Source organism: Apus apus, chromosome 3, assembly GCF_020740795.1.
Source record: "Apus apus isolate bApuApu2 chromosome 3, bApuApu2.pri.cur, whole genome shotgun sequence".
NCBI classification, from domain to species: Eukaryota; Metazoa; Chordata; class Aves; order Apodiformes; family Apodidae; genus Apus; species Apus apus.
This window is the reverse complement of record NC_067284.1, coordinates 7,052,577-7,072,615: the sequence shown is the minus strand read 5'-3', so window position 1 is coordinate 7,072,615 and position 20,039 is coordinate 7,052,577. Positions and strand designations below refer to the sequence as shown.

The 20,039-nt window shown below is 39.9% G+C and overlaps 1 protein-coding gene across 2 annotated transcripts; it reads right to left on the bottom strand.

Annotated features, from left to right (window-relative positions):
* Positions 1–2,053: 2,053 nt before the first annotated feature.
* On the bottom strand, positions 2,054–19,557 carry CCNC (cyclin C). Of its 2 annotated transcripts, XM_051613950.1 has the most exons (12): positions 19,424–19,557; positions 19,008–19,114; positions 15,290–15,374; positions 14,977–15,046; positions 13,459–13,510; positions 10,842–10,897; positions 9,510–9,545; positions 7,650–7,741; positions 6,879–6,946; positions 6,530–6,609; positions 4,423–4,541; positions 2,054–3,779 (listed from the first exon to the last, which is right to left on the bottom strand). In XM_051613950.1, exons 1-12 carry the CDS (start codon positions 19,453–19,455, stop codon positions 3,725–3,727), a joined length of 852 nt encoding a protein of 283 aa, XP_051469910.1. In that variant the 5' UTR covers positions 19,456–19,557; the 3' UTR covers positions 2,054–3,724. The 2 variants fall into 2 exon arrangements, with proteins under 2 accessions (XP_051469910.1, XP_051469911.1); XM_051613951.1 differs by lacking the exons at positions 15,290–15,374; positions 19,424–19,557 and having other exon boundaries at positions 19,008–19,099.
* Positions 19,558–20,039: the final 482 nt, after the last annotated feature.

Below are 20,039 nucleotides of genomic sequence, written 5' to 3'. Positions count from 1 at the left end.
CAAGTTTAGAGAAGAAAAAGTAACTGATTTTACTGCCATTTTCTTTCTAATAAAGTTCTGCAGTCTCTCTGCAGCCATTTGTTTCCAGAGGAGAACTCCCCTAGCTGGCACAGCTGCCCTGGTGGTGTGTCTTACGGGGATTTCTGTTCTCCTGTCTTCACTAACAGTTAGAGACCCTGTAGTGTAACTGTCATAATAATGACTAATGAGTGCACTTTTCTTCAAAATATCACTGACTTCTTAGTGCTCCTACTGCTATACTTCATTTCCAATCCATTTAAAAACCCCAAGCAACCATAATTTAGACTGATTTCTGAATTACTGGTTTCATTTAACTGAATCAATGGGATTAAGATGAAATTAAAATGGCAGGGTGAGTCTGGGTGTTACCTTGTTGTATCTTACTCCTAAAAGGTTTTTTTCAGACTGGATCAGGAAGAGTAACAGACACCAACACTTCTGCTGGATTTAGCCAAATCCTGGGATCTATTAATTTTGCCAGTTTAACATGACCTAGACTACCAGTTTCATAGCACTGTGGGCACATGGTCAAAGGGGCAACTGAGGCCCACTGTTCGCTGCCTTGTGCCAGGCCTCTCCAGGACTAATGATGCCTTTTGATCTAGATTATTATGGTCAGATTGGATAGAAAAATTGGAGAAACACTGAAAATATTTCACTAAATGTGTAATAAATCATGCCTAGTTGTATTAACCAAGATACCAAATTTCAGTATACAGGTGAACAAAGCAAGGAGATCGAATCAACTTAGTCACAAGTGGCCAATGCTGCCTTTTGTAGCTAGTGTAAAGTGTGTTGGGAACATCACAACTACATAGCCAGGAAAAACAAACAACAGCTATATTGAGTCACACCAAGATCTGTCTAACCCATTGTTTTGTGTTTGGCAGCAGACACAAATAAACACCTGAGGAAGAGCATAAAACAGAGTAAGCGATACAATCCCCAGATCATGTCAGTGTATTTGGGTATTTGTAAATTTTCAACACAAACTGGCAGTCACAGGAGGCTGCTGTTCAAAAACATGTCGTGGAAAGAAGTCTTTCCCTTGGCTGCTTCTCAACTTGCCACCTATTGTTTTCATTGGATGCTCCCACTTCTTCTGCCAGAACTGATGAACAGTTCTCACTTCATCAGTCTTCACACATTATCTTTCTAGACCTCTGACATCTTTTCCAAGCTGAAGATCTGTGCACTTATTTTTAATAGGAAAGCCACTGTCTGCCTCTTTTAATTTGTTTTTATCAGTCTTGGTAGGTTTTTTGCAAGGTGTTTCTCCAACTACTTGTAGCCTGTTGAAGTTGATCCTTTCAGTGTCTTCCTCTGTATCTTCCTGATGTGGACTTAACTTGCTTTTCAAATGATCTTTTTTGAGTTAAAGAACTCATCTGATCCAGTTCCGTTTGCTTCCTTTTAGATTTTTCATAAAGTATTTTTGGCAAAAATAGTCCATGTTTGCTTTGACACTCTGCTGTCACCTGTAATCACATCATCTGTGAAGACTTTCAGCTACCTCTCCTCATGACATACCTCCTTTGTATACCTTTCTCTCCTTTGAAATGAAGCACAGTAATTTGTTTTTCTTTCTGTTTGGTTGGTAGCAAAGCTGTTGAATTCACATTATGTTCCATTTCTTGTTCCAATTTACATCTCTCTTTTTGTAACTGTCATCACTGAATCCAGTTCCTTCCACTGCACTTTACTGCCTTTCACTGTTCACACTGGAATCAGAGCTGGTAAAACCCTCACCTCCCCAGCAGGGAAATGACTTCAGATACTTCTATTTACCATCAAGAAGTGCCTGATATTTAGTGCCCTGAGGTTTAGCCACAGGTCATTTACATGTGAAATAAAGTCTGCAAAGGCTCTTAAGCAGCAAGAAAACTTCTAGTCACTCTGTCCAGAGTTCTTCATTAGTAGAGTGAAATCCTTAATTTCAATGGGTTAACTGCCTCAGAAGATGATGTGGTATATGTGAGAAGACTGATGTTCTCCTGAAGAACAGTTCCTGTTCAAGAAGTCCACACAGTGGTCAAGTTGCACCAGTTTATTTCTACTCCCCAAGTCCACATTACAAAGAGAACACTTTAGACTTCAAGAAACAAAGGCAAATAGCCAAATTCCACTTCATCAATCAAGTGGCCATAAAAGGTAAGGATCATATGGCAACAAAAGTAGCAAACACCCAGAATGTATCTTTCTGTCTCACCAAAGTGGCTTGGGCTTGTTTACCTAATGTTTTACAAAAATAACCTGAACAGAAATTAAATGCTTGTAGCCTAATGGGCTACATACAAACACACTTCAGTTGGATTTCACTGAATGACCAGCCAATTACAAAGATGGGCATTTGCAAAAATGTTGGGGTTTTTTTTAAGGGACCAGTTTTTTTAAGCAAGACACATCACTGAGCAAGGGTTTTCAACAATTTCCCTCTAATATTTCAGACTAGTGAAATGTGTTTCTTCATGGGGGGGGGAAAAAAAAAAGAACCATGTTACCGTCATTTATTTTATCATTCAATTTCTGTTCTTGGGCAAGTTGGCATTATCTTTCAAAATGAGGCTGTGCAGACTTAATTAGCACAAAGTAATCTAAAAAACAAGCAGTTCAGTTTAGGCCAATTCCTGACTTCAGTGGGATCTCTGCTTGAGTAAGGAACAGAGGATATGGCCCTTCTGTTGGAAGGAATCTCATTTTCTCCAGCACCAAGGAATCCCATTTCAGTTATTCTACAGAGTTGCTTCTAACATCACAATTAGCCAGTATGAAGCTCACCAAAAGCTTGATCCTCTTACATAAACTCTCTGATGAACCACAAAAATCCACACTAATAGTGTCTATCTTTTGTACAAATAAAATTCACCATAAAAAATAGCAATAATATCCAGATTTGTATTTTGATTGTGAAATATTCTGGTTGTACTAAACAGTACATTTACTTGGAAAAAAATCATAGTATGTTGAGTGGTTTTAATTCCTAACACTTGAAATGCTGAAAAAAACTGCAGAATCATTACATATATTGCACTTCTCTGGTAAGCTGGGCTACTGTGCTTCATGGAAAAAACATCCAGGTACATCTACTGAGTAAAACAGCATGTTTCTAATCCAAAAGAGGAACTCACTTTCTTTCCTGCAGCTTTCATTAAAACTAAGAATATTCTTTGCAGGCTCTTCTAGGCTTTGTTTCTGAAGGATTGCTGTGTTACTTGTTGCAGAACCCTTATTTATTTTTAGAAAATCAACAGAACTCAAGGTAATGAATAGACTGAACATACAGTGCACAATTTCCCTTCAGTCACAACCAAAATGAAGACAACACTAATACAGTTACACTTAGGCTTCAGGTTACTGTTGCTTTAAAAACAGTTCACTTCAATGGCAAGTTACAATTTTCTCCAAGCAAACAAAAAACCAATAATGAGCTATTTGTTTTGAGTGGATAGTGTTAATCTTTTGCAACTTGGTTTAATGTTTGATTCCTTACACTGAAAAATCTTAGTACATTGGCTCCAGCGTCAGAGAAAATGATGCAGTTTGAAAGAAAAAGCTTTCCATACGCTTGATACAAACAAGCTATTTATTCTTCAAGTTCTTTGTCAAAGATGGTATGAAAACCTTCTGTCCACTTCATGAACACAGGAAAGATCCCAGGATGTCTTGAGTCAGAGTGGTCCATAAAGAAATTCTTTGGAATGTCTTAAGATTGGCTATAACTAGAGTTCTGGCTACCATTTGGACCCTGTTCTCCTTCACTGTTTGGAAGAAAAAAACAAAAACAAAAGCATGTGTCTTCAAAACGAAGCATCATATTACAGTTTTATCTTTTTTTGATTATTAAAAAATATGGTATTTTAAAAGTAATAACCTTTTGAAGGAAAACACTTCAATATATACATAAATAGGTTAAGATGCTCTGCTCAGCTGCACAAAAATGCAAAGGTCTTTTTTTTTCCAGGATGTACAACTAACTTCAGTGTGTTTATTTGTATAATAATGTCAATATATCCCCATGCACTGGCGTCTTGAATCTACCTCTGAAGTTCCTATTACAGATGTGTGTGCACAAGAATTTGCACGTGCAGATTCTCAACAGTGATATTTAACCACAGGAGTGACATGGGACACCCAGCAGACCCAGTTCCAGTCTGGCCCAGCCTCACACCATGGCTCCTCACATTTGCTAAGCTGTATTGATGACATTCTCATCACATTCCTGCTCTCCATAAAGCAATTAACATTCTGCTTCTCACTGGCTCCTGAATTAGCAGACTAGTCACTGGTAATAGAAAAGTCTGCACTGAAAAAACAGGCTGTATCTCAAATTAAACACTGACTCCTTCTTAAGATAGTAGTCCAGTTTTTCCATATGAAAAGTGTATTAAAGAAGTACAGTACCTGTTTGGAGGTGGTTTTGGTTTAGGCATTTTACTGAGAATGGTAGCCATCTCTTTCCTCTCGTCAAAATTCTTCCACTGCTCATACAGCTTCAGAATAACCCTGATTATTTCTAAAATCTGGTTAGAAAGAAAAGAGATCCCAAGGTCAGACACAATCGTGATTTTATCTTCGTCACAGTCGGTTTAAGTGTGTAATTAATTAAACATGTCCTGAACCAAAATTAAGCAGCAGTTTTCGTATCATAAACAGAGCTGTGTCACATTTTATCTGGTCTGGCAATCAACCACATCTATAATTTGTTTTTTTATTTAATTGCTAATGAAAGCCTTTCTTTCCCATTCAACTGTATGTACCACTTCTCTGTAAGCTCAGTAGCTTTTTATTAGCTTCTACCCATGTTACTGGGAAAGCATGAACTCCTGCCAGCACGACTGCAGCTAGATCACCATGGATTAGAAATACAGTAACTGATGATTATCAGTGTTCTGTACACATCAGAGGCACAGTGTAAGAAAAAAAGGCCCCAAACCACAAAACACTGGTCTGAATCCCTTTCCTCCAAGAAATAAATAACCATTAAGTGTCTAAATACTTTTTGTATCATTCTTGTTCTTCTTACTATATAAATATAATACATTATAATATATTATATTCTTATTACATAAATATAATAAGAATTGTTGAAGTTTCATATTCCACTTCTGGAAGCGTAAGCAGTCTCTACCAGTTTGGATGTTTTCTATCTCCTGCACCTCAGCTACCTTCATCTCCTATTCAATTTCTATTGCAATATCCTGCATAAAATGTGGATAGTGTTTGGTTTGTAATTTGTTTCACCATTCACTAAATTCAAAAGGTAGACTTCTTTTTTCTTTTTAATATATGAATTTTGATTAAGTGCTAGACCAACATATATACTTGAAATTTAAGTCATAGTTGGCTAAGAGATCCATGGTGCTTATGTTAAAAAAATCAAGCTTAAATTATATCACTGGTATGAGAACCAGGACATGACAACATCCCAACACGTTTGGTATCAAGCTTATCTGTCAAATACAGGTTGGTTCTCCTCAGTTGCAAATTTATTATCCCCTGCTTTTACATGCATGACAGCATAAGTCCCAGAACTCTTGATGAAGCAGAGCACCCACACTGTGCTTAAATGTGAAGTTGAATCTTGGAATACAAATACAATGGCAGGATACCATCAGTGGGATAAATGGCAACACGGAGGGCACAGAGGGCTATGGCAGGTCTCCTCTGTAACACACTGTTCAATTCTGGACACTCAGTTTCAAAAAAGATAAGGCTGAAAAACATGAGCAGAGTGAAACTGTGTGACAAGGAGTATCCTGAGTACTAGTTTGGCTTGGCTTGCTTGCTGAAGCTAAAAAAAGGGAAAGAAGTCAACCTAAAAAAAGGGAAAAAAAAAAAAAAGTAAAATAAACCAGTGAGAATGAAGAACATGAATGGTAACAACTGCACCCTGAAACCTGATAAATTCATGAAGGAGATAATTTGGCATGGGATTTGCAACAGCAGGGAGCTCAAGTGAATGACCTTGGTGTCTCTGATCACCCTGAAAGTGTCAAGCATGTTTTACACTCTGCTATACTACATACAGGGAGAAAATGAGAGCAGTATGTAGGCATGATGCTGAAAGGCAAATCAGAGAATCACATGAAGCAGAATTTAAAAGTCAAACTCATGCTGGCAATCTTGAACGAGGAAGAACACTCAGAATTCTTTTTCTGGAAAAAAATGCAGAAGATATTGGTTTTATATTTCCACCTGAAAAATGGCAACACCAGCAACACTCTGCTGTTATACAATGGTTCTGTCTTGACTTTCAGAGTAGGGTGAAAATGGTTGGACACAATGATCTTAAAAGGTCTTTTCCAACCAAAATGACTGTGATTTTACAACTGAATGACCTGATATTGTCTCCCTCCCTGAGAAATCTACCTAATTCCAACAGTGCCTAACATGATCACTGAATCAAGTTCAAACCAGTACTGCAGACAGGTAAGGCAGTAGTTTTATAACCATGACTACCACTTCTGGTCTGTCCATAACAGGTGGCAGGAGGAAAAAAACTAGTTACCTTTTCCATATCAACAGAGAGCTCAGCAAACCACTGCCTTGCATCCTTCTGCTGGACAACACAGGCCACGTGTAGGCAAGCTGCAAAGACCAGGTGACATGGATAGTGAATAAAGATCAATTCTGAACAAAGTTAGAAACATTCTGGTTTTTATCAGCACTGCACAGTTCAACAGAGAAAACTCAGGCCTAATGATCTGATTTTTCTCCAAGACTTTTTAAGTTGCAAGGCTACAACTGTCAGCTGTACGAAAGTACTGAAGCATCTTAAGAGGGCACTCAAAGGAATGCTTGTTGCTGGGACAGTACACAGAATAATTTAAACAAGTGGCATTACTTGTGTTACTTACCTAGAGCTATCATGAAAGGAGGGTACAGCAGACAAAGATCAGTTCTATATGTGTCATTCACTATCCTCCTGTGCAAAAAAGAACTTGTGAGTATCGTCCTATTCGCCTTCAGACTATACGACTTCAAAAACTGCTGTCAGTTTATAAATAGTTTGTCAGTCTTCCAGATGGTAGAAACAGTGAGGCTGCAGGGCAAAACAGCAAGGGTAGAAATCTCTTCCCATGTAAAAATTCTATTCAAGCCTTTAGTTTTTTCCCTTGTAGTCATAGCAGAAGTTGATTTGGAAGCACTGTATTATGGCCTCATAAATATCATTCTGCAGAGGGTGTTGACACATACCATAAAATAATTGTCCCTGTTTCACAGGTAAGTAAGGGCAAGCAGAAAGGTAATATTTGTATTGGCTTTTTGTATTTGAGAAATAGTTAAAAGAATAAGATCTCTGCTAACACAGAAGCAATAGATAGGGATTTTTAGCTACCTCCTATCACTAGATACAACAGAAAGCTGATATTAATACAAAAAGATTACTTCTACTCATAGTCACCATCCAGTAGTGTAAAACCTGTGCCATTACAGCTAGTCTAAAAATAAAAAATACATCACTGCAAAGTAATATAATTACAGGGTTAAATTGAGAATAAGCTAAGTCAGGGACAGGTTAGCTAGGGCACCCTTTGTATTCAAATATGGCTAAGCATGCCTTAACCAACTTTGAAGCATGACTGTTAAACACTGGCTTTCTTGCTGTTAATCATTGTCTTTATTACCATGCAAGAGGTAGCAGCATGTCTTCTTGGCCCATATCTTGCACATATTGAAGCAAAGGTCTATAAGGATGATATACTATCAAACAGCAGTCCTAGGAAAAATGTCAGCAGGACAAAAGTTAGATTAAAATGCAGAATGTCATGTCACTTCATGTTAAAAGCATTTGGTTTACAAGTCAATTACTGATTATTTTTTTTTAAGTAGCATTCTGACACCTAGCCCTGCTCTAATGAGGGCAGTGCTCTCTCTAGAATACCATTACATTGCATGGTTGCCAGTCTGTCAATGTCCTTCTCCTAAGAGACATAGAAAGCCACATCTGCAGCACACTGAAACCTCATTTGCTTACAAACCCATAATTCCCACTTGGAAATACAAAACACTGCCAGAAAACAGTCTGTCACTAATTACCATACATGGAAAGCATGTCAAAATAATTGACACTGGTTTGGAAAGAGAGAAAGAAAATTTCAAAATCCACTGCTCTCAAAATCCCCTCTTTTCAGGCCCAGGTTGGTGTAAACAAGAAGGAATAACCCTCTTGCTGAAAGCAGGCAACTGCTTGGAGGCTACAGGGAGAAGCCACATTATGTTACATGTGCTGAACACTGAAGTGAGACACAGTTATTACCTACATCCTATATATTACATAGTGTACTGGAAAAACAAGTTAATCCCCAAAATGTAACTTTCTGTAAATGCAGTTAGTTGTGATAAAATTCCTGTATACAAACCTTAGGAGTTAATGCCATGTATAGCAGAGGTTTCAAGGACTAAATCTAAACTGGGTATCTACAAAGGGGTTAAACACTTTGACCCAACCTCCTCTGTGCTCTGTTCCCAAAACATATCCTTTCTCCATTGCTGCCCAACTCACTAGGCTCCTTCCTGGTTTCTCTTTTCTTCTCTGCACTTGAGCAGAACAACTCCAATACAGCAAGCTCAGTGCCTAACCCATCCTAGTCCAACCAAAATGCAGAAATTACACACAACTTTACCTAAGCCCCACAGGAAGCCTGGGCTGCATCCTTTCAGCTGCCCGAGAACACACAGCAATGGGAGAACCACCCTTACAAAAAACAGGTACAGCTCCTTTCTTTGAGAGTGCCTGGAAGAAAATGTCACATTGGGCTCCTTTCATCCAACAGCCTGGTAGCTGCAGCACCATTTCAGAAAGCGGGAGGCCCTGGATTCAGTCCTTTCCTCACAGGATTCAAACCCACACCTCAATTCCTAAAAGATTACTCTAATTATCAGGTTACAGACTAGCCTGAGTAGGATACTACCTACACCTTCAGCTGAAGCTGGAATGTTGTCTAGCTCCAGATTCTTCCAGGTAAGAAGAAGAAGAGGGCACAGAAAGAATACAACTCTTTATGCTCTTGACTGGCCCTTTATCTGGGGGAATAAGGACACTGACATCTTAGTCTCTGCATCAGGATTTATATAAAATTACCTTTCTTTGAAAAACAACAGCAGTTCTGGCAGCAGAACTTACACTTTACCCTTCCCAACAGTGCTCTAACCACTTGGATGCAGAGCCATATACACTCTTCCTGTCCTTACTGCTCCTGCAATCTGCATTCTTTCTGTTGAGAAGTCCACCTTCAATGCAAGGAGATGAGAATGCCCTCACCCAGCCCAGACAACAGCACAGTAATTACAGCATTATGTTTTACATTAAATGTAAATGTTAGACCTGCATGGACATCATCCTAAAATTGCAGTGGGGAAAAAAAGAAAGAAAAAAAAAATACAGCCAGCATAAAGTGTGTTTTATACCACAAAATTTATAATATTCTTCAACAGTTAAAGTAAACTGAGGCAACAGTTAAAAAAAAAAAGAAATAACCACCTACCATTAATTCTAAGAGATAGAATTCACATTCTAGTATCTGCAAAGAGGTAAAATCACAATTAAAAAGCAGCATGTTTCAGACAGCAGAAAGAATTAACTGGCATCCAGTTTAACATCATGAGTGCACAGAAATTCTCAACACATATTTCCAGCAGTCCCACACAGGTTTTATCTGAAACCACAAAACCAAACAGAAATCAAACTATTATTAGCTGTTGCCTTCCCACCATTATGACTTAACTCCAGCCATAACAACAAGGCATTTCAACATTTTGGATCAGGTTTACCATGAAAGATTATTTCATTGGCAGTACCTGTCTGATTTGTTTCAAACCCTGGCAGCAGCAAATTGTTATCAGTGTATAAGCACTTAACAACTAGAGAAGTATTTTGTAGAATTAGAGCCTCTTCAGCAGACCACTAACATGCCAAATGGCCTTTTAATGTACTTTCAGCTTTAATTTAATATGAAATATTCTGTCCAATTGTAGCAGTTAAATCAGTGCTCATTTTCCATATAGACAGTGATGTGTTAATGATATCAAGGGAAAGACTGGACAGCCTGAACTCTAGGAAAGCAGTACTCCAAAATATTTCCATTTGCCTTTATCTGCAAAATAGCAGTACAGCTTTACTGAAGGGTCTTAGATATTTTTATATTCTGATATATAATTTGGCTTTCTAGATTGGGTGAAAAGCACACAAGCAAAAAAGTAGTACTTGATCTAAAAAAAGACCTTTCAAAATACTACAAATAGAACTTTCCAAATACTACACCACAGGTCAAAGCTGATTTCAAGAAAATCAAGAAATTTTCTCAGCATTGTGATTGACAATGCCTGGAAACCACCGGTGAATCTAAATTCTAAATATTAAAATATTTTTCAAAAGCCATTACATTTTACAGACCAAAAAATGCTTTCTCTAAGCCAACTGCTCCTTTGTGCAAGCTTGGAAGCATCCCAAGTGCAAAGGCTATTTACTTTCCCTGAAGCAATGTACTTGTAAACAAGAACATACAAGAAAAAAGAAAACAAAACAAAACCCAACCAAGCTAAATCTCTTATCATCATAGTACATAAAGATTGCTTTTTTAGTCACTCAGTCACTTCACCTCTCTTTACAGCTTTTCAACAATTTAAGGAATGGAGGTTACAGAAGGCTTATTACTTTTCAAAGCAACTTTCCTGACAATCTGTCCAAAATTATGAGCACCCTGACATATGACTATGAAAATATTTCTCTCTTAGAATGTAAAAGACAGGGTTTTTTCCTATCAATTATTTGTCTTTTAATTTATTTTATCAAGTTATATTTTGAACAACATACTTACATGGTTCATCCTATAAGGGAACTCCTTTGGAAAGGCATACGAAAACCTAGTTTTCACTGCAGTAAAGAGAAATCAGTATGTTAAAAATGGCAAAATTAATACTTCTCTCCCTTTCTATTAATTCATCTGTACAGAGCTCTTCAAATCCATTCAACAGCACAACTGCTTGCAGCACAAAATGTTTGTATTCAAAAGAGAAAAGTGGTAAGATTCTAAGATCCTGAAAGGGGAAGAGAAATACACTTGAAACCCAGATTTTCACAAGGATTCAGCCAGACCACTTGCCTGCTGCTTTGAACACCATTAGATCTCCTGCTTAACTACCAACTTGCCACAGGTTGTTATTCAGAGAGTTATCTACCTATTGACACCACTCTAAATCTTGTGGCCTCTTCAGGATCTCAGTTCCAAGACTAAATTCAACTGGAATTTTCACCTGTGATTTTTTAGATGGGCTTTATCATTCAACACGCAAGAGTTTAAACCACGTACTGAAGTTACAGAAAAGCCAAGACAAGGGTGGGGGATGAGGGAGCCCAGCCAAGAGATCTTGTATGTCCACAATGCAGACTTTGGATATGCAAAACCCAGGCTGAAATGCAAAGCAAGAAATCAATTCACCACCCCACAGAGAAATGTCCTAGGCAGTGGACACCTTTCAAGGGTCTTCTCTCTTTGAGTTTCCCATGTAAACACACCTATACTTAGGCATATGATATGATTGAAGATACTCTTGCCTCCAAGAGAATGTCTGAATAGATACTGAGTTTTCTAGTTTATACTGACCTCTGATTTAGATACCTAATTATCCTTATGCATTTTACAAGAACAGGAAACCTAGTGCACTGTTAAGAAGCACAGTAGGTGGCAAAACCAGAGTGATCTGATAATAGAATGCTGAGCAAAGAGAAACTTAAGTACACTTGACGATGTGTGTTTGAGATCTGCACAAATAAATACTTATAAATCATTTGAAGTCCCCATACACAGAGGAAAACAGGTAATATTTTAAAGCCTAGAAGTGCACAGTATTGCCTGTATTAAATGACACTCAGTAAATTATTAAATAATTTATTAAAAGATAGCATCAGTCCTCCAAACAAAAGACTTCAATGTTTACTCCCGTGGTGAGCTTTGCCAGAAAATGTACAGTAGGACAGTAAGACTAGGCTACTGTTGGAAATGTTAATTATTTCAAGACAAAGAAGAGATTATCCTCCTTACAAAGGAAGCATGTGTTACTATCTTCATGTTTCTACCTAATTTAAAGCCAACAAACCTTCTCAACTGACCACTGCTATCAGCCTGTTAGCTCCCTTCACCTGTCTCTTCTTTTTTACCTCATCTTCTTTATCCTTTTGTATGAAGATCTCAAAAAAAGTTGCTGTGTGCTGCTGAAGCAACACTGGTACAGGAAGACCAGGTAGAATAAAAGACACTTAAACACTAGGAAAAAGCCTGCTGCTTTTTGTCCCTGCTCCCATAAAATGCAGAGCACTTATCAGGCCAGGGATTCTAGGTCTGAAGGAAGAACCATGAGGAAAATCTTCAGTGGGAGTCTGAGATTTGGCATTTTCAGAAACAGCACAGCTCCACTGTAGAAGTCCAAACAAAATCAACTACTGCATATTTATCAGAATCCAGCTTCCTCACTGATGCATCAGAACTGCCACACAGACATGTGCTTTGAGATGCTACTGCTGCAAAAATAGCAGCTCATTGCTAAATCCAGTACTGGCCTTGGTCAGGCTGGCACTGAAATGCATTTCAGTTCCTGGTGGTGGAAGTGTCTGTCACACAGCCAGCCTCATGGACCCATACACTTACTGCATGTGGAGGCTACAGATGCAGCCAGTCACCTGTCCTCTCAGCAACTAAGAGGGATTTTGAAAGCACTGACCTACATTCTGAAGAGCACAGCCAGAAATTGCCCATTGAGAGCAGCTGGACCTTCTGGGTCAAACTATAGCATTCAGTTAAGGAAGCCATCACTTTAAGACCTTGATGGATGAGATGCAAGTTACTGAGAAGTCTAAGGCAGGGGTGAAAGATAAGATAAGGAAGTAGCTACAGTGCAATTTTATTGCATTTATTTGTGAATAATATGTAGGCTATAAGATGTATTTTTAGAAGTAAACACCATGTGCAGAGACTAATTTTATGATGGGAATAAAGGATTAAAAAAAAGAGGAGGTATGGAGCCTACCAACAATTCTGAAAGCAGGTACTTCCTTGGAAGTATACATGCTATAAATCAGACAAATAAAGCCCTAAGTTTCCAGTTCTGCCTTTGAGTAGTTCAGAAATAACTTTACTACTCAAGACTCTTTGTAAACCTCAATGGTTTATTACTTTGTTTTCATTTATGCTTTGCAAAAGTTCCAACCAGAATCAACCAAAACTAATAAAGGAAGGACCCTTCTGTTTCCATCTTTAACATCAGAAGTTATTATTTATTCTGTATAGCTTTAATTGGCTTCCAGCAGTCAACATGCAAGCCTTCCATGACTTGGTAAAAGGCTACCTTTCAAAAACAAACAGAAAACCAAAACAAAAGCCTCTATCTCCCTACAGAGATAACTAACTACAACACAATAAAAAAATCACTTATACTTACATACAGAAGTAGCAGCAGAAATCAACCTTGTATTTGAAACAACACCAAATTCCTGAAGAAAAAGAATGGTAAACGAGGTGAACCACCTGAAATACCATATACTCAGTGTTATCAAATTAAAATAATGGCTTCTTACTAAACTAGGCTTCTTTATGCTGTATTTTTCCCCCGCCCCTTTTTCTTTCCTTTTCTTTTTCTTAAGGTGAACAGAGCAACTGAAAGGACTGTAGGTAAAGAGGTTTTTTATTTAGTAGATATTCTGCTATTTGAGTTATGAGGGACAGTAAACATTTCTGAAAGGTACTAAAGCCACAAAAGCTTAGTTGGCTAAAACTACATATAAAATTGAAGAGGGCTTCAACAAGGTTAAGTTGTTTTTCCTTAACCCGCTTGGAGAGAAAACTGCTTTTAGAAACCTGTCATTAACTACCCTTTTTCATTATGTTTCCACAAAGCCTTAAGCTCTTCTGCTGAGACAGTCAGCAAGCTGAATAATTTCAATATATAAAATATTCTTTCAGAGAAGTGCATAGCACAACCATTACCACTGCAGCTGCCCTCTGAAATTGCAGAAGCCACAGAGTAAAGAAGGCTGCACTGACCTCTAGTAATTGGTATATAAGGTAAATTGGTGTACGTACACTCTACATTTACACTTCCTTATAGGCTTAATTAACAGGCTGTTAAAAAACACTTGCTTCAATATTTTGCATTTTTCTCCTTTCCTTCATCTCTGCCAAACACTGGAATGTGTCACAGTATTTGTACAGACGACAGTATCGTGTGTAAGCACTGGTTTAGTAGGACTGCTGCTACCAGCCACTAGGTACTGGAGTTCCTCCTGCACAGCTCCTCAGTGCTGACATATCACAAACCAGCCAAGTTGTGACACTTCTCAAGCAGCTGAAACATGTCTTGCATTACAGAGGACTAAGAGCAGCACCCAGCTGCTGCTAACTCTTGGCCACATTTAAAGTGGACTTCTCAAGGTAAAGGCATGGAGCTTTCTCACCACTATATCTAATTCTCAAAGACACCATACGAGCTACAACATACTTTCAATTCAAGTAATGAAAGTGTGGTAAACTCTGAGGATCCCTCACTATATGAAAGGGAAAAGGGTAATTAGGAGAAATTTTTAAATTATGTTTTAAAGTTTGAGTAAACATAAATAAGGAAAAAGACACCAGACAGGCCACACTGCACAGTTTAAGATATAGTGTATGTAAATATGTAAACACTGTATCACAGTGCAACAGGCATTTAAAATGCTTTCCAATTTTCAGAGGTCCTTCAGGGTTAGTAACTCAGATGAAACTGTGAAAGACCAAATACTAAATAACATGTTTGAAGGCCTTCTCCATCTCCTTTTCTTAAATTGTTATAGAAATCCATACAAAAAAGAGAAGGTTTCAAACCCCAAAGCATGAAGAATGACAAAAATTGTAAAAGTCTTAAACGTTTTCTCTCTCTCATACATCACATATTTTTACATTAAAAAATTGTAATACTTCATACCTCTACTTTGGATGCCAAAAACACACACGTAGGAGCCATTAATACTGGATCTATACTTTTTAGGGAATATCTGAAATGTTATAACAAAATTATAATATGTTGTTTCATACACGCAGAACGATTTATCTATTAAGAGCACCACACTTCCTTTTGAAAAAGCAAAGCTTAAGTTAACTTTATTAGCATAAAAGCTTTACACCATCCAGAAAACAAAAGTGGCACTGTTTTTAATACAGAACTGCATTTTAAAAGGGCTACCAAAATGTGCCTAACAAATGTTTTATTCTCATACCATCATAGTAAACAGTCCTACCTGGCATAGAATCTCTTGAAGTAGACTGTAGCAGTGGCAATAACTTGTTGTCTTAATTTAAGATGTTCACCTAAAGCCTGGATAACTTAAAAAAAAAAAAATGAACAAAAGCTTGAGTTGAGTTTTTATAACAATCTGACACCAAATAGCAAAGGATCTCAAAACAGGACTAGTGCTGGGAATTCTAAGGAGCACAGTCTTCTCCCTCAGTTCAGATACGTCCCTCTGGGGACACAAAACGTTGCTGTAAACCTACAGCTGAAGAACCAGCACTGCATCCTGAAGCTTGAGGACACCTTTAAAAAGGGAAATGCAACTTGACTTCAAGGTGTACAAAGTGAGCATGACCTTTAAGAAGATGACAACACACATCTCAGAAGGGTAGAGCTTGGGTATTCCACTTTAGAGCAAAACAAATTCAAATACTTACAACCTAAGTCTATGCCTTTTCAGTGCCATGCAAAATGGATGTGTTTGGGTTGTTTTTTTTTTAAACAAGTAAAGCTGCCAACACAAACATGGTCATTGCATTTGGCAGAGGCAGCAGGTGTTAAAAAAATTACATATTCAGTCTAGGGAGAGGGGGTGGGAGACCAGAGGATGCAGTCAGCTGCTCCATCACAGTGGTCTTCTGCCAGTTGGCCAAGAAACAACCCTGGTGTCATCTGTGCAGGTAGCTCTTGTTTGGCCTCCCAGGCAAAGGAAAGGTGCCAAGCAAATCAGATGCATCAAGCTGGGATTAAGAGCAGGGGTCAGATATAGAGAATGGCAGAGTGAAACATAAGGTTGCTGCTTGCTATTTTTCCCATACTTCTTCACGGCTTCTATTCAGAGCAGGGCTTGGCTCTATTAAGACTCTCTTCTTTTTTCCCCTCCCTCATTTAAAATACACTTACAAATATATTTAAAATACACTTAAATATATATTTAAAATATGCAAAGCAAGATCAAGACAGTGACCACTGACAGGAAAAGCAAACAATTTGTTATCAGTCATCACTGAAGTCTTAAGTCTCTACTTAAGCACATAAGTTCAGATTTCTTTCCCCACGCTCTTATCCCTGTATCCCTGAGGAACAGTCAGGGTATACTTTTCTTCAACATCACAGAACTTTAGAACATGAAAATATCAAGGACAGTGTTCGCTAGAAAAGGGCTGAATGTAGGAGAAGAAAACCACTCCAAACAGCACTGATGATTGGCAACCTTTTTTTTCCCCTGCAGAAATAGGTAACTAATCTGTCACCCACTAAAATTCCCCAAAGCAACATTAAGACCCTGTCCATGTCATATCACTCTTCCTAAAAACAAGAATGTCAAATTGAGACTAGCTTGCCAGTGACAGTAGGACAAGCAACACTGGTAGAAAAGAGGTTAAACTCAGTACATTTGTACAAATATTAGAATATTTATCAGTGTGTCTTGGAAGGTTTGAAATAATTTTTTCCTTTGATTTGACCATGGGGCTACAAAGCTGTCTTATTGCTAGGGCATCAGAAAAATCCAAACATTCAGCTGAACAGAATTCTCCAAATATGTTTCTCACTCCCATGGGATTTTCAGAAATGGTTAGGCCATCTGCTGTCAGAGAAGTGTGGTTTAGGGAAAAAAATGGACAAGAGCCTAGAGAGACTTAATGAAATGGAAGCTTGTACATGCTGGGAAAAAGTCCAATACTTGTAATTAATTTTTTAAATATTTTTAAAGAAACCACTGGATTATTCCTTTATAAAGGCTTTATTTTAAAATAAAGATTGTTTTAAATTTTAATGTCTTGAGTAGCCTGTAACACAAACATTACAGCTTCTGCCCTAAACTAGAAAGGGAAAGGAATTAATGCACTTTGCAACCAAGAAGTCTATTAAGACTTGTCGATTCAAAGAGAGAAATCAGCATCAACATCCTATTTTAGAAGATGACAGTCTTCCTCCTCTACAGTATTAACATCCTGAGTAGCTGTGCATGGCCATAAAATCAGCCCGTGATCCATTGCACTTGTTTTCCAATGAGGAAGCAGCAGGAAACTGTCTCTCCAGGTAATGTTTTGGTTGCTTTAGAGAACATCCATCTCCTGGGCAGTCACACACTGAATGTGACAAGCCACGTCCAAGACTCATATCCCCACCCAGGTGATGCAGGAGGTGGGAGAGGCTCGATAAGCCCAAAGCAGGATCCTGATTCAGAGGCACATGATGATACAACACATATCAGGGGCTTGAACATGGCATCCTCTGCCTGAGCTCCCACCTGAACAGAGCAGCCCCTGACTGTCCTCCCCATGAAGATGCCTTTCCTTGCTGCAGAATGGATGGGTGCCCAGCACCACTGTCTGCCCCAGAGTAAGTCCTGCTTGTAGACACACATGGGAGATGGTGGCAGAGCCCCTCTCCAGCTGCTGCTGTGCCTTCAGGCTGAGTAAGGAGTATCAGGGGAAAGGAGCTTGAGAGTCACCAACTGAAACCACCTCGTCCACTTTGTAAGTCTTTCTTTACTCAAGAAAAACACTGCAGAGAAACATTTTAAAAAGCATGTTGCACGATTCAAATGAATACTAGTGAAAATCAGCTTAGAAATACAGTTTCAGAAATATCAGTGCCTCGTTTTCTCTTTTTGCATCATGGAACTTCAGGAATTGATCAAGTAGGTAAATAAATCATTGCTAGCTTGCTTGACTTCCTTGTGCCATGTAAGCAGTAACACAGATGTATCCCCAGCAATCAGATTTGCAGCATACACAATTATTATAAAAATAGCTAGGCTAAGACAGAAGCTGGGTAAGTATCTTTGACAGATATATTTCCAGCACTGACATAAGATCTTCCAGTAGCCTTAGGAAAGTCACTTAACTTCTCTGTCTCAAGTCCTTCTGGCCAGATAGCTGAAAAACTAAGTATTCTGTACATTAAAAGGATGGCTGTGAAAAATATTTAAAGACCTGTCTGCAAACAAATTACTACTTAGCAACATCCCTTTTACTTGAGGAGGTTGGTTTTTTTTAAGTGTTGAACAATTGCAAAGGAAAGAGCTTAAGTGCCTGCGTAACGTGACACGCTCCAGTGCAGCCATTCAGATGGGTCAAATGATTTGAAGACTGAAGTAGGTCTTAGGTAACTTCACAGACAAGTTCCAAACCCTTGGGGAGAATAAGCTGCCTGCCAACAGCTCTCAGAAACTTGAAGACAATTTGAGAGCCACACGGTGCTGGGGAACCAGTCACATGGCCAGGCACAGGCTGTGGTGCAGGTTTCAAAGAACATAAATGAACATAAATAACAAGTTCCCAAGCTTTGCTGTTTACTAGGGCTGGACAGGTGTTTTAAAACACTTACCACAGCCTAGGAGCCCACCAAAAGCCCAGCTGGAGTATTATTAACATTTGACACCAAGCCTTTCATACCCTAGCTTAGCAGCTTCTGCTTGCTTCTCCTGATGTTTTTGGGAAGAACCTCTTGAAAATACGAAAACATACTATGTTTTGCCCCATAACTACTGAAAACATTATATATGCAGCTCATTTGCCTGTAAGTTCTCGTGCTAGGGCAACTGATGAAAGATGTTACTGACATCCCAGTTCTTTGTGAGAAGAGGCTGTGAGAGCACAACTGACACCCTAATGCAAAACATTTCATTCTCTGTGTAACTCCAACTTGCACGGGCTTTTACGGCTGAAATGAAAAATAAAAATAAAATAAAAAATAAATAAGCAAAGCAGCTTTACCATTAGTAAAAAATATCTGTAGCTTCCAGTATTCCTCCTCGGTCAGAAATTTCAAGTCTTTCTGGCGCTCCTTCAACAGATCTTGTTTATCCAAAATCCATTGTAAACTAAAAGGAAGGGGGGAGAGAAATCATCTCAGCAACTCTTCGTCAGGATTACAGAGAGGGGCGACGGTGCGAAAGGGTCTTTTCACCGAGACGTGGGCGTGGAAGGAGCCGGCCTGGAGGCCGTTCCGGCTCCCCTCGCCCTCCAGGCCGGCTCCCGCCAGGGCTCTGCAGCCGCCAGGCCCCACCGCAGGCCCCAGCCCCGCTCCCCCCGGCCCGGCCCGGCCCGGCCCGGCCCCGCCGCTCACGGACGGACAAAGGGCAGCGCTGACCCGCACCTTCCCTCCCCATCTCCCGCCTCCCCGCACTCACTAGTGCGAGCTCTGCCAGAAGTTGCCGGCCATGGGAAGGAGAAGAGCCGGGAGGAGCCGACCGGGCCCGCGATCCGCCGGCCCCGCCGCGCCAGCGCCGCCCGCCCCCGCGCCGGCAGCAGGAAGGAGGCGGCCGCCCCCGCCCCGCGGCCTCCCCCGCCTCCGCCGGGCGGCAACACGCGGCGCTGCCGCTGCGTTCCGGGTTCCGGGCTGGCCGGGGAGGCGCGGAGGCCCCGCCTGAACCCCGCGGGTGGCTGTGGAGACGCTTGGGGTCCTGGCAAGGCTTTCCTGAGCGGTGTTTCCCGTCAGAGGGAGCAGTTCGGGCTGGAAGGGGCTTTCACAGCCCGGTCCCGACCGGGCCGTCTTGCCAGGCTCAGGCCGGGATGCCTGGAACGCTTCCAGGGAGGGGGCATCCAAACCTTCCCTGGAAAACCTGTCCCAGTGTCTCGCCGCTCTCGTGGTAACCAAATTGCTCCTTGATGTCCGCTGTAAACCTGCATTCTTTCAGCGCGAAACCTCTGCTGCCCAAACCCAGCACCAGTCTGCTCCCAGTAGCACCTCACAGACCAGCGGTCCCAACAGCACCGCTTCCTTGTCTTGAAACTGGCTCCACCTCA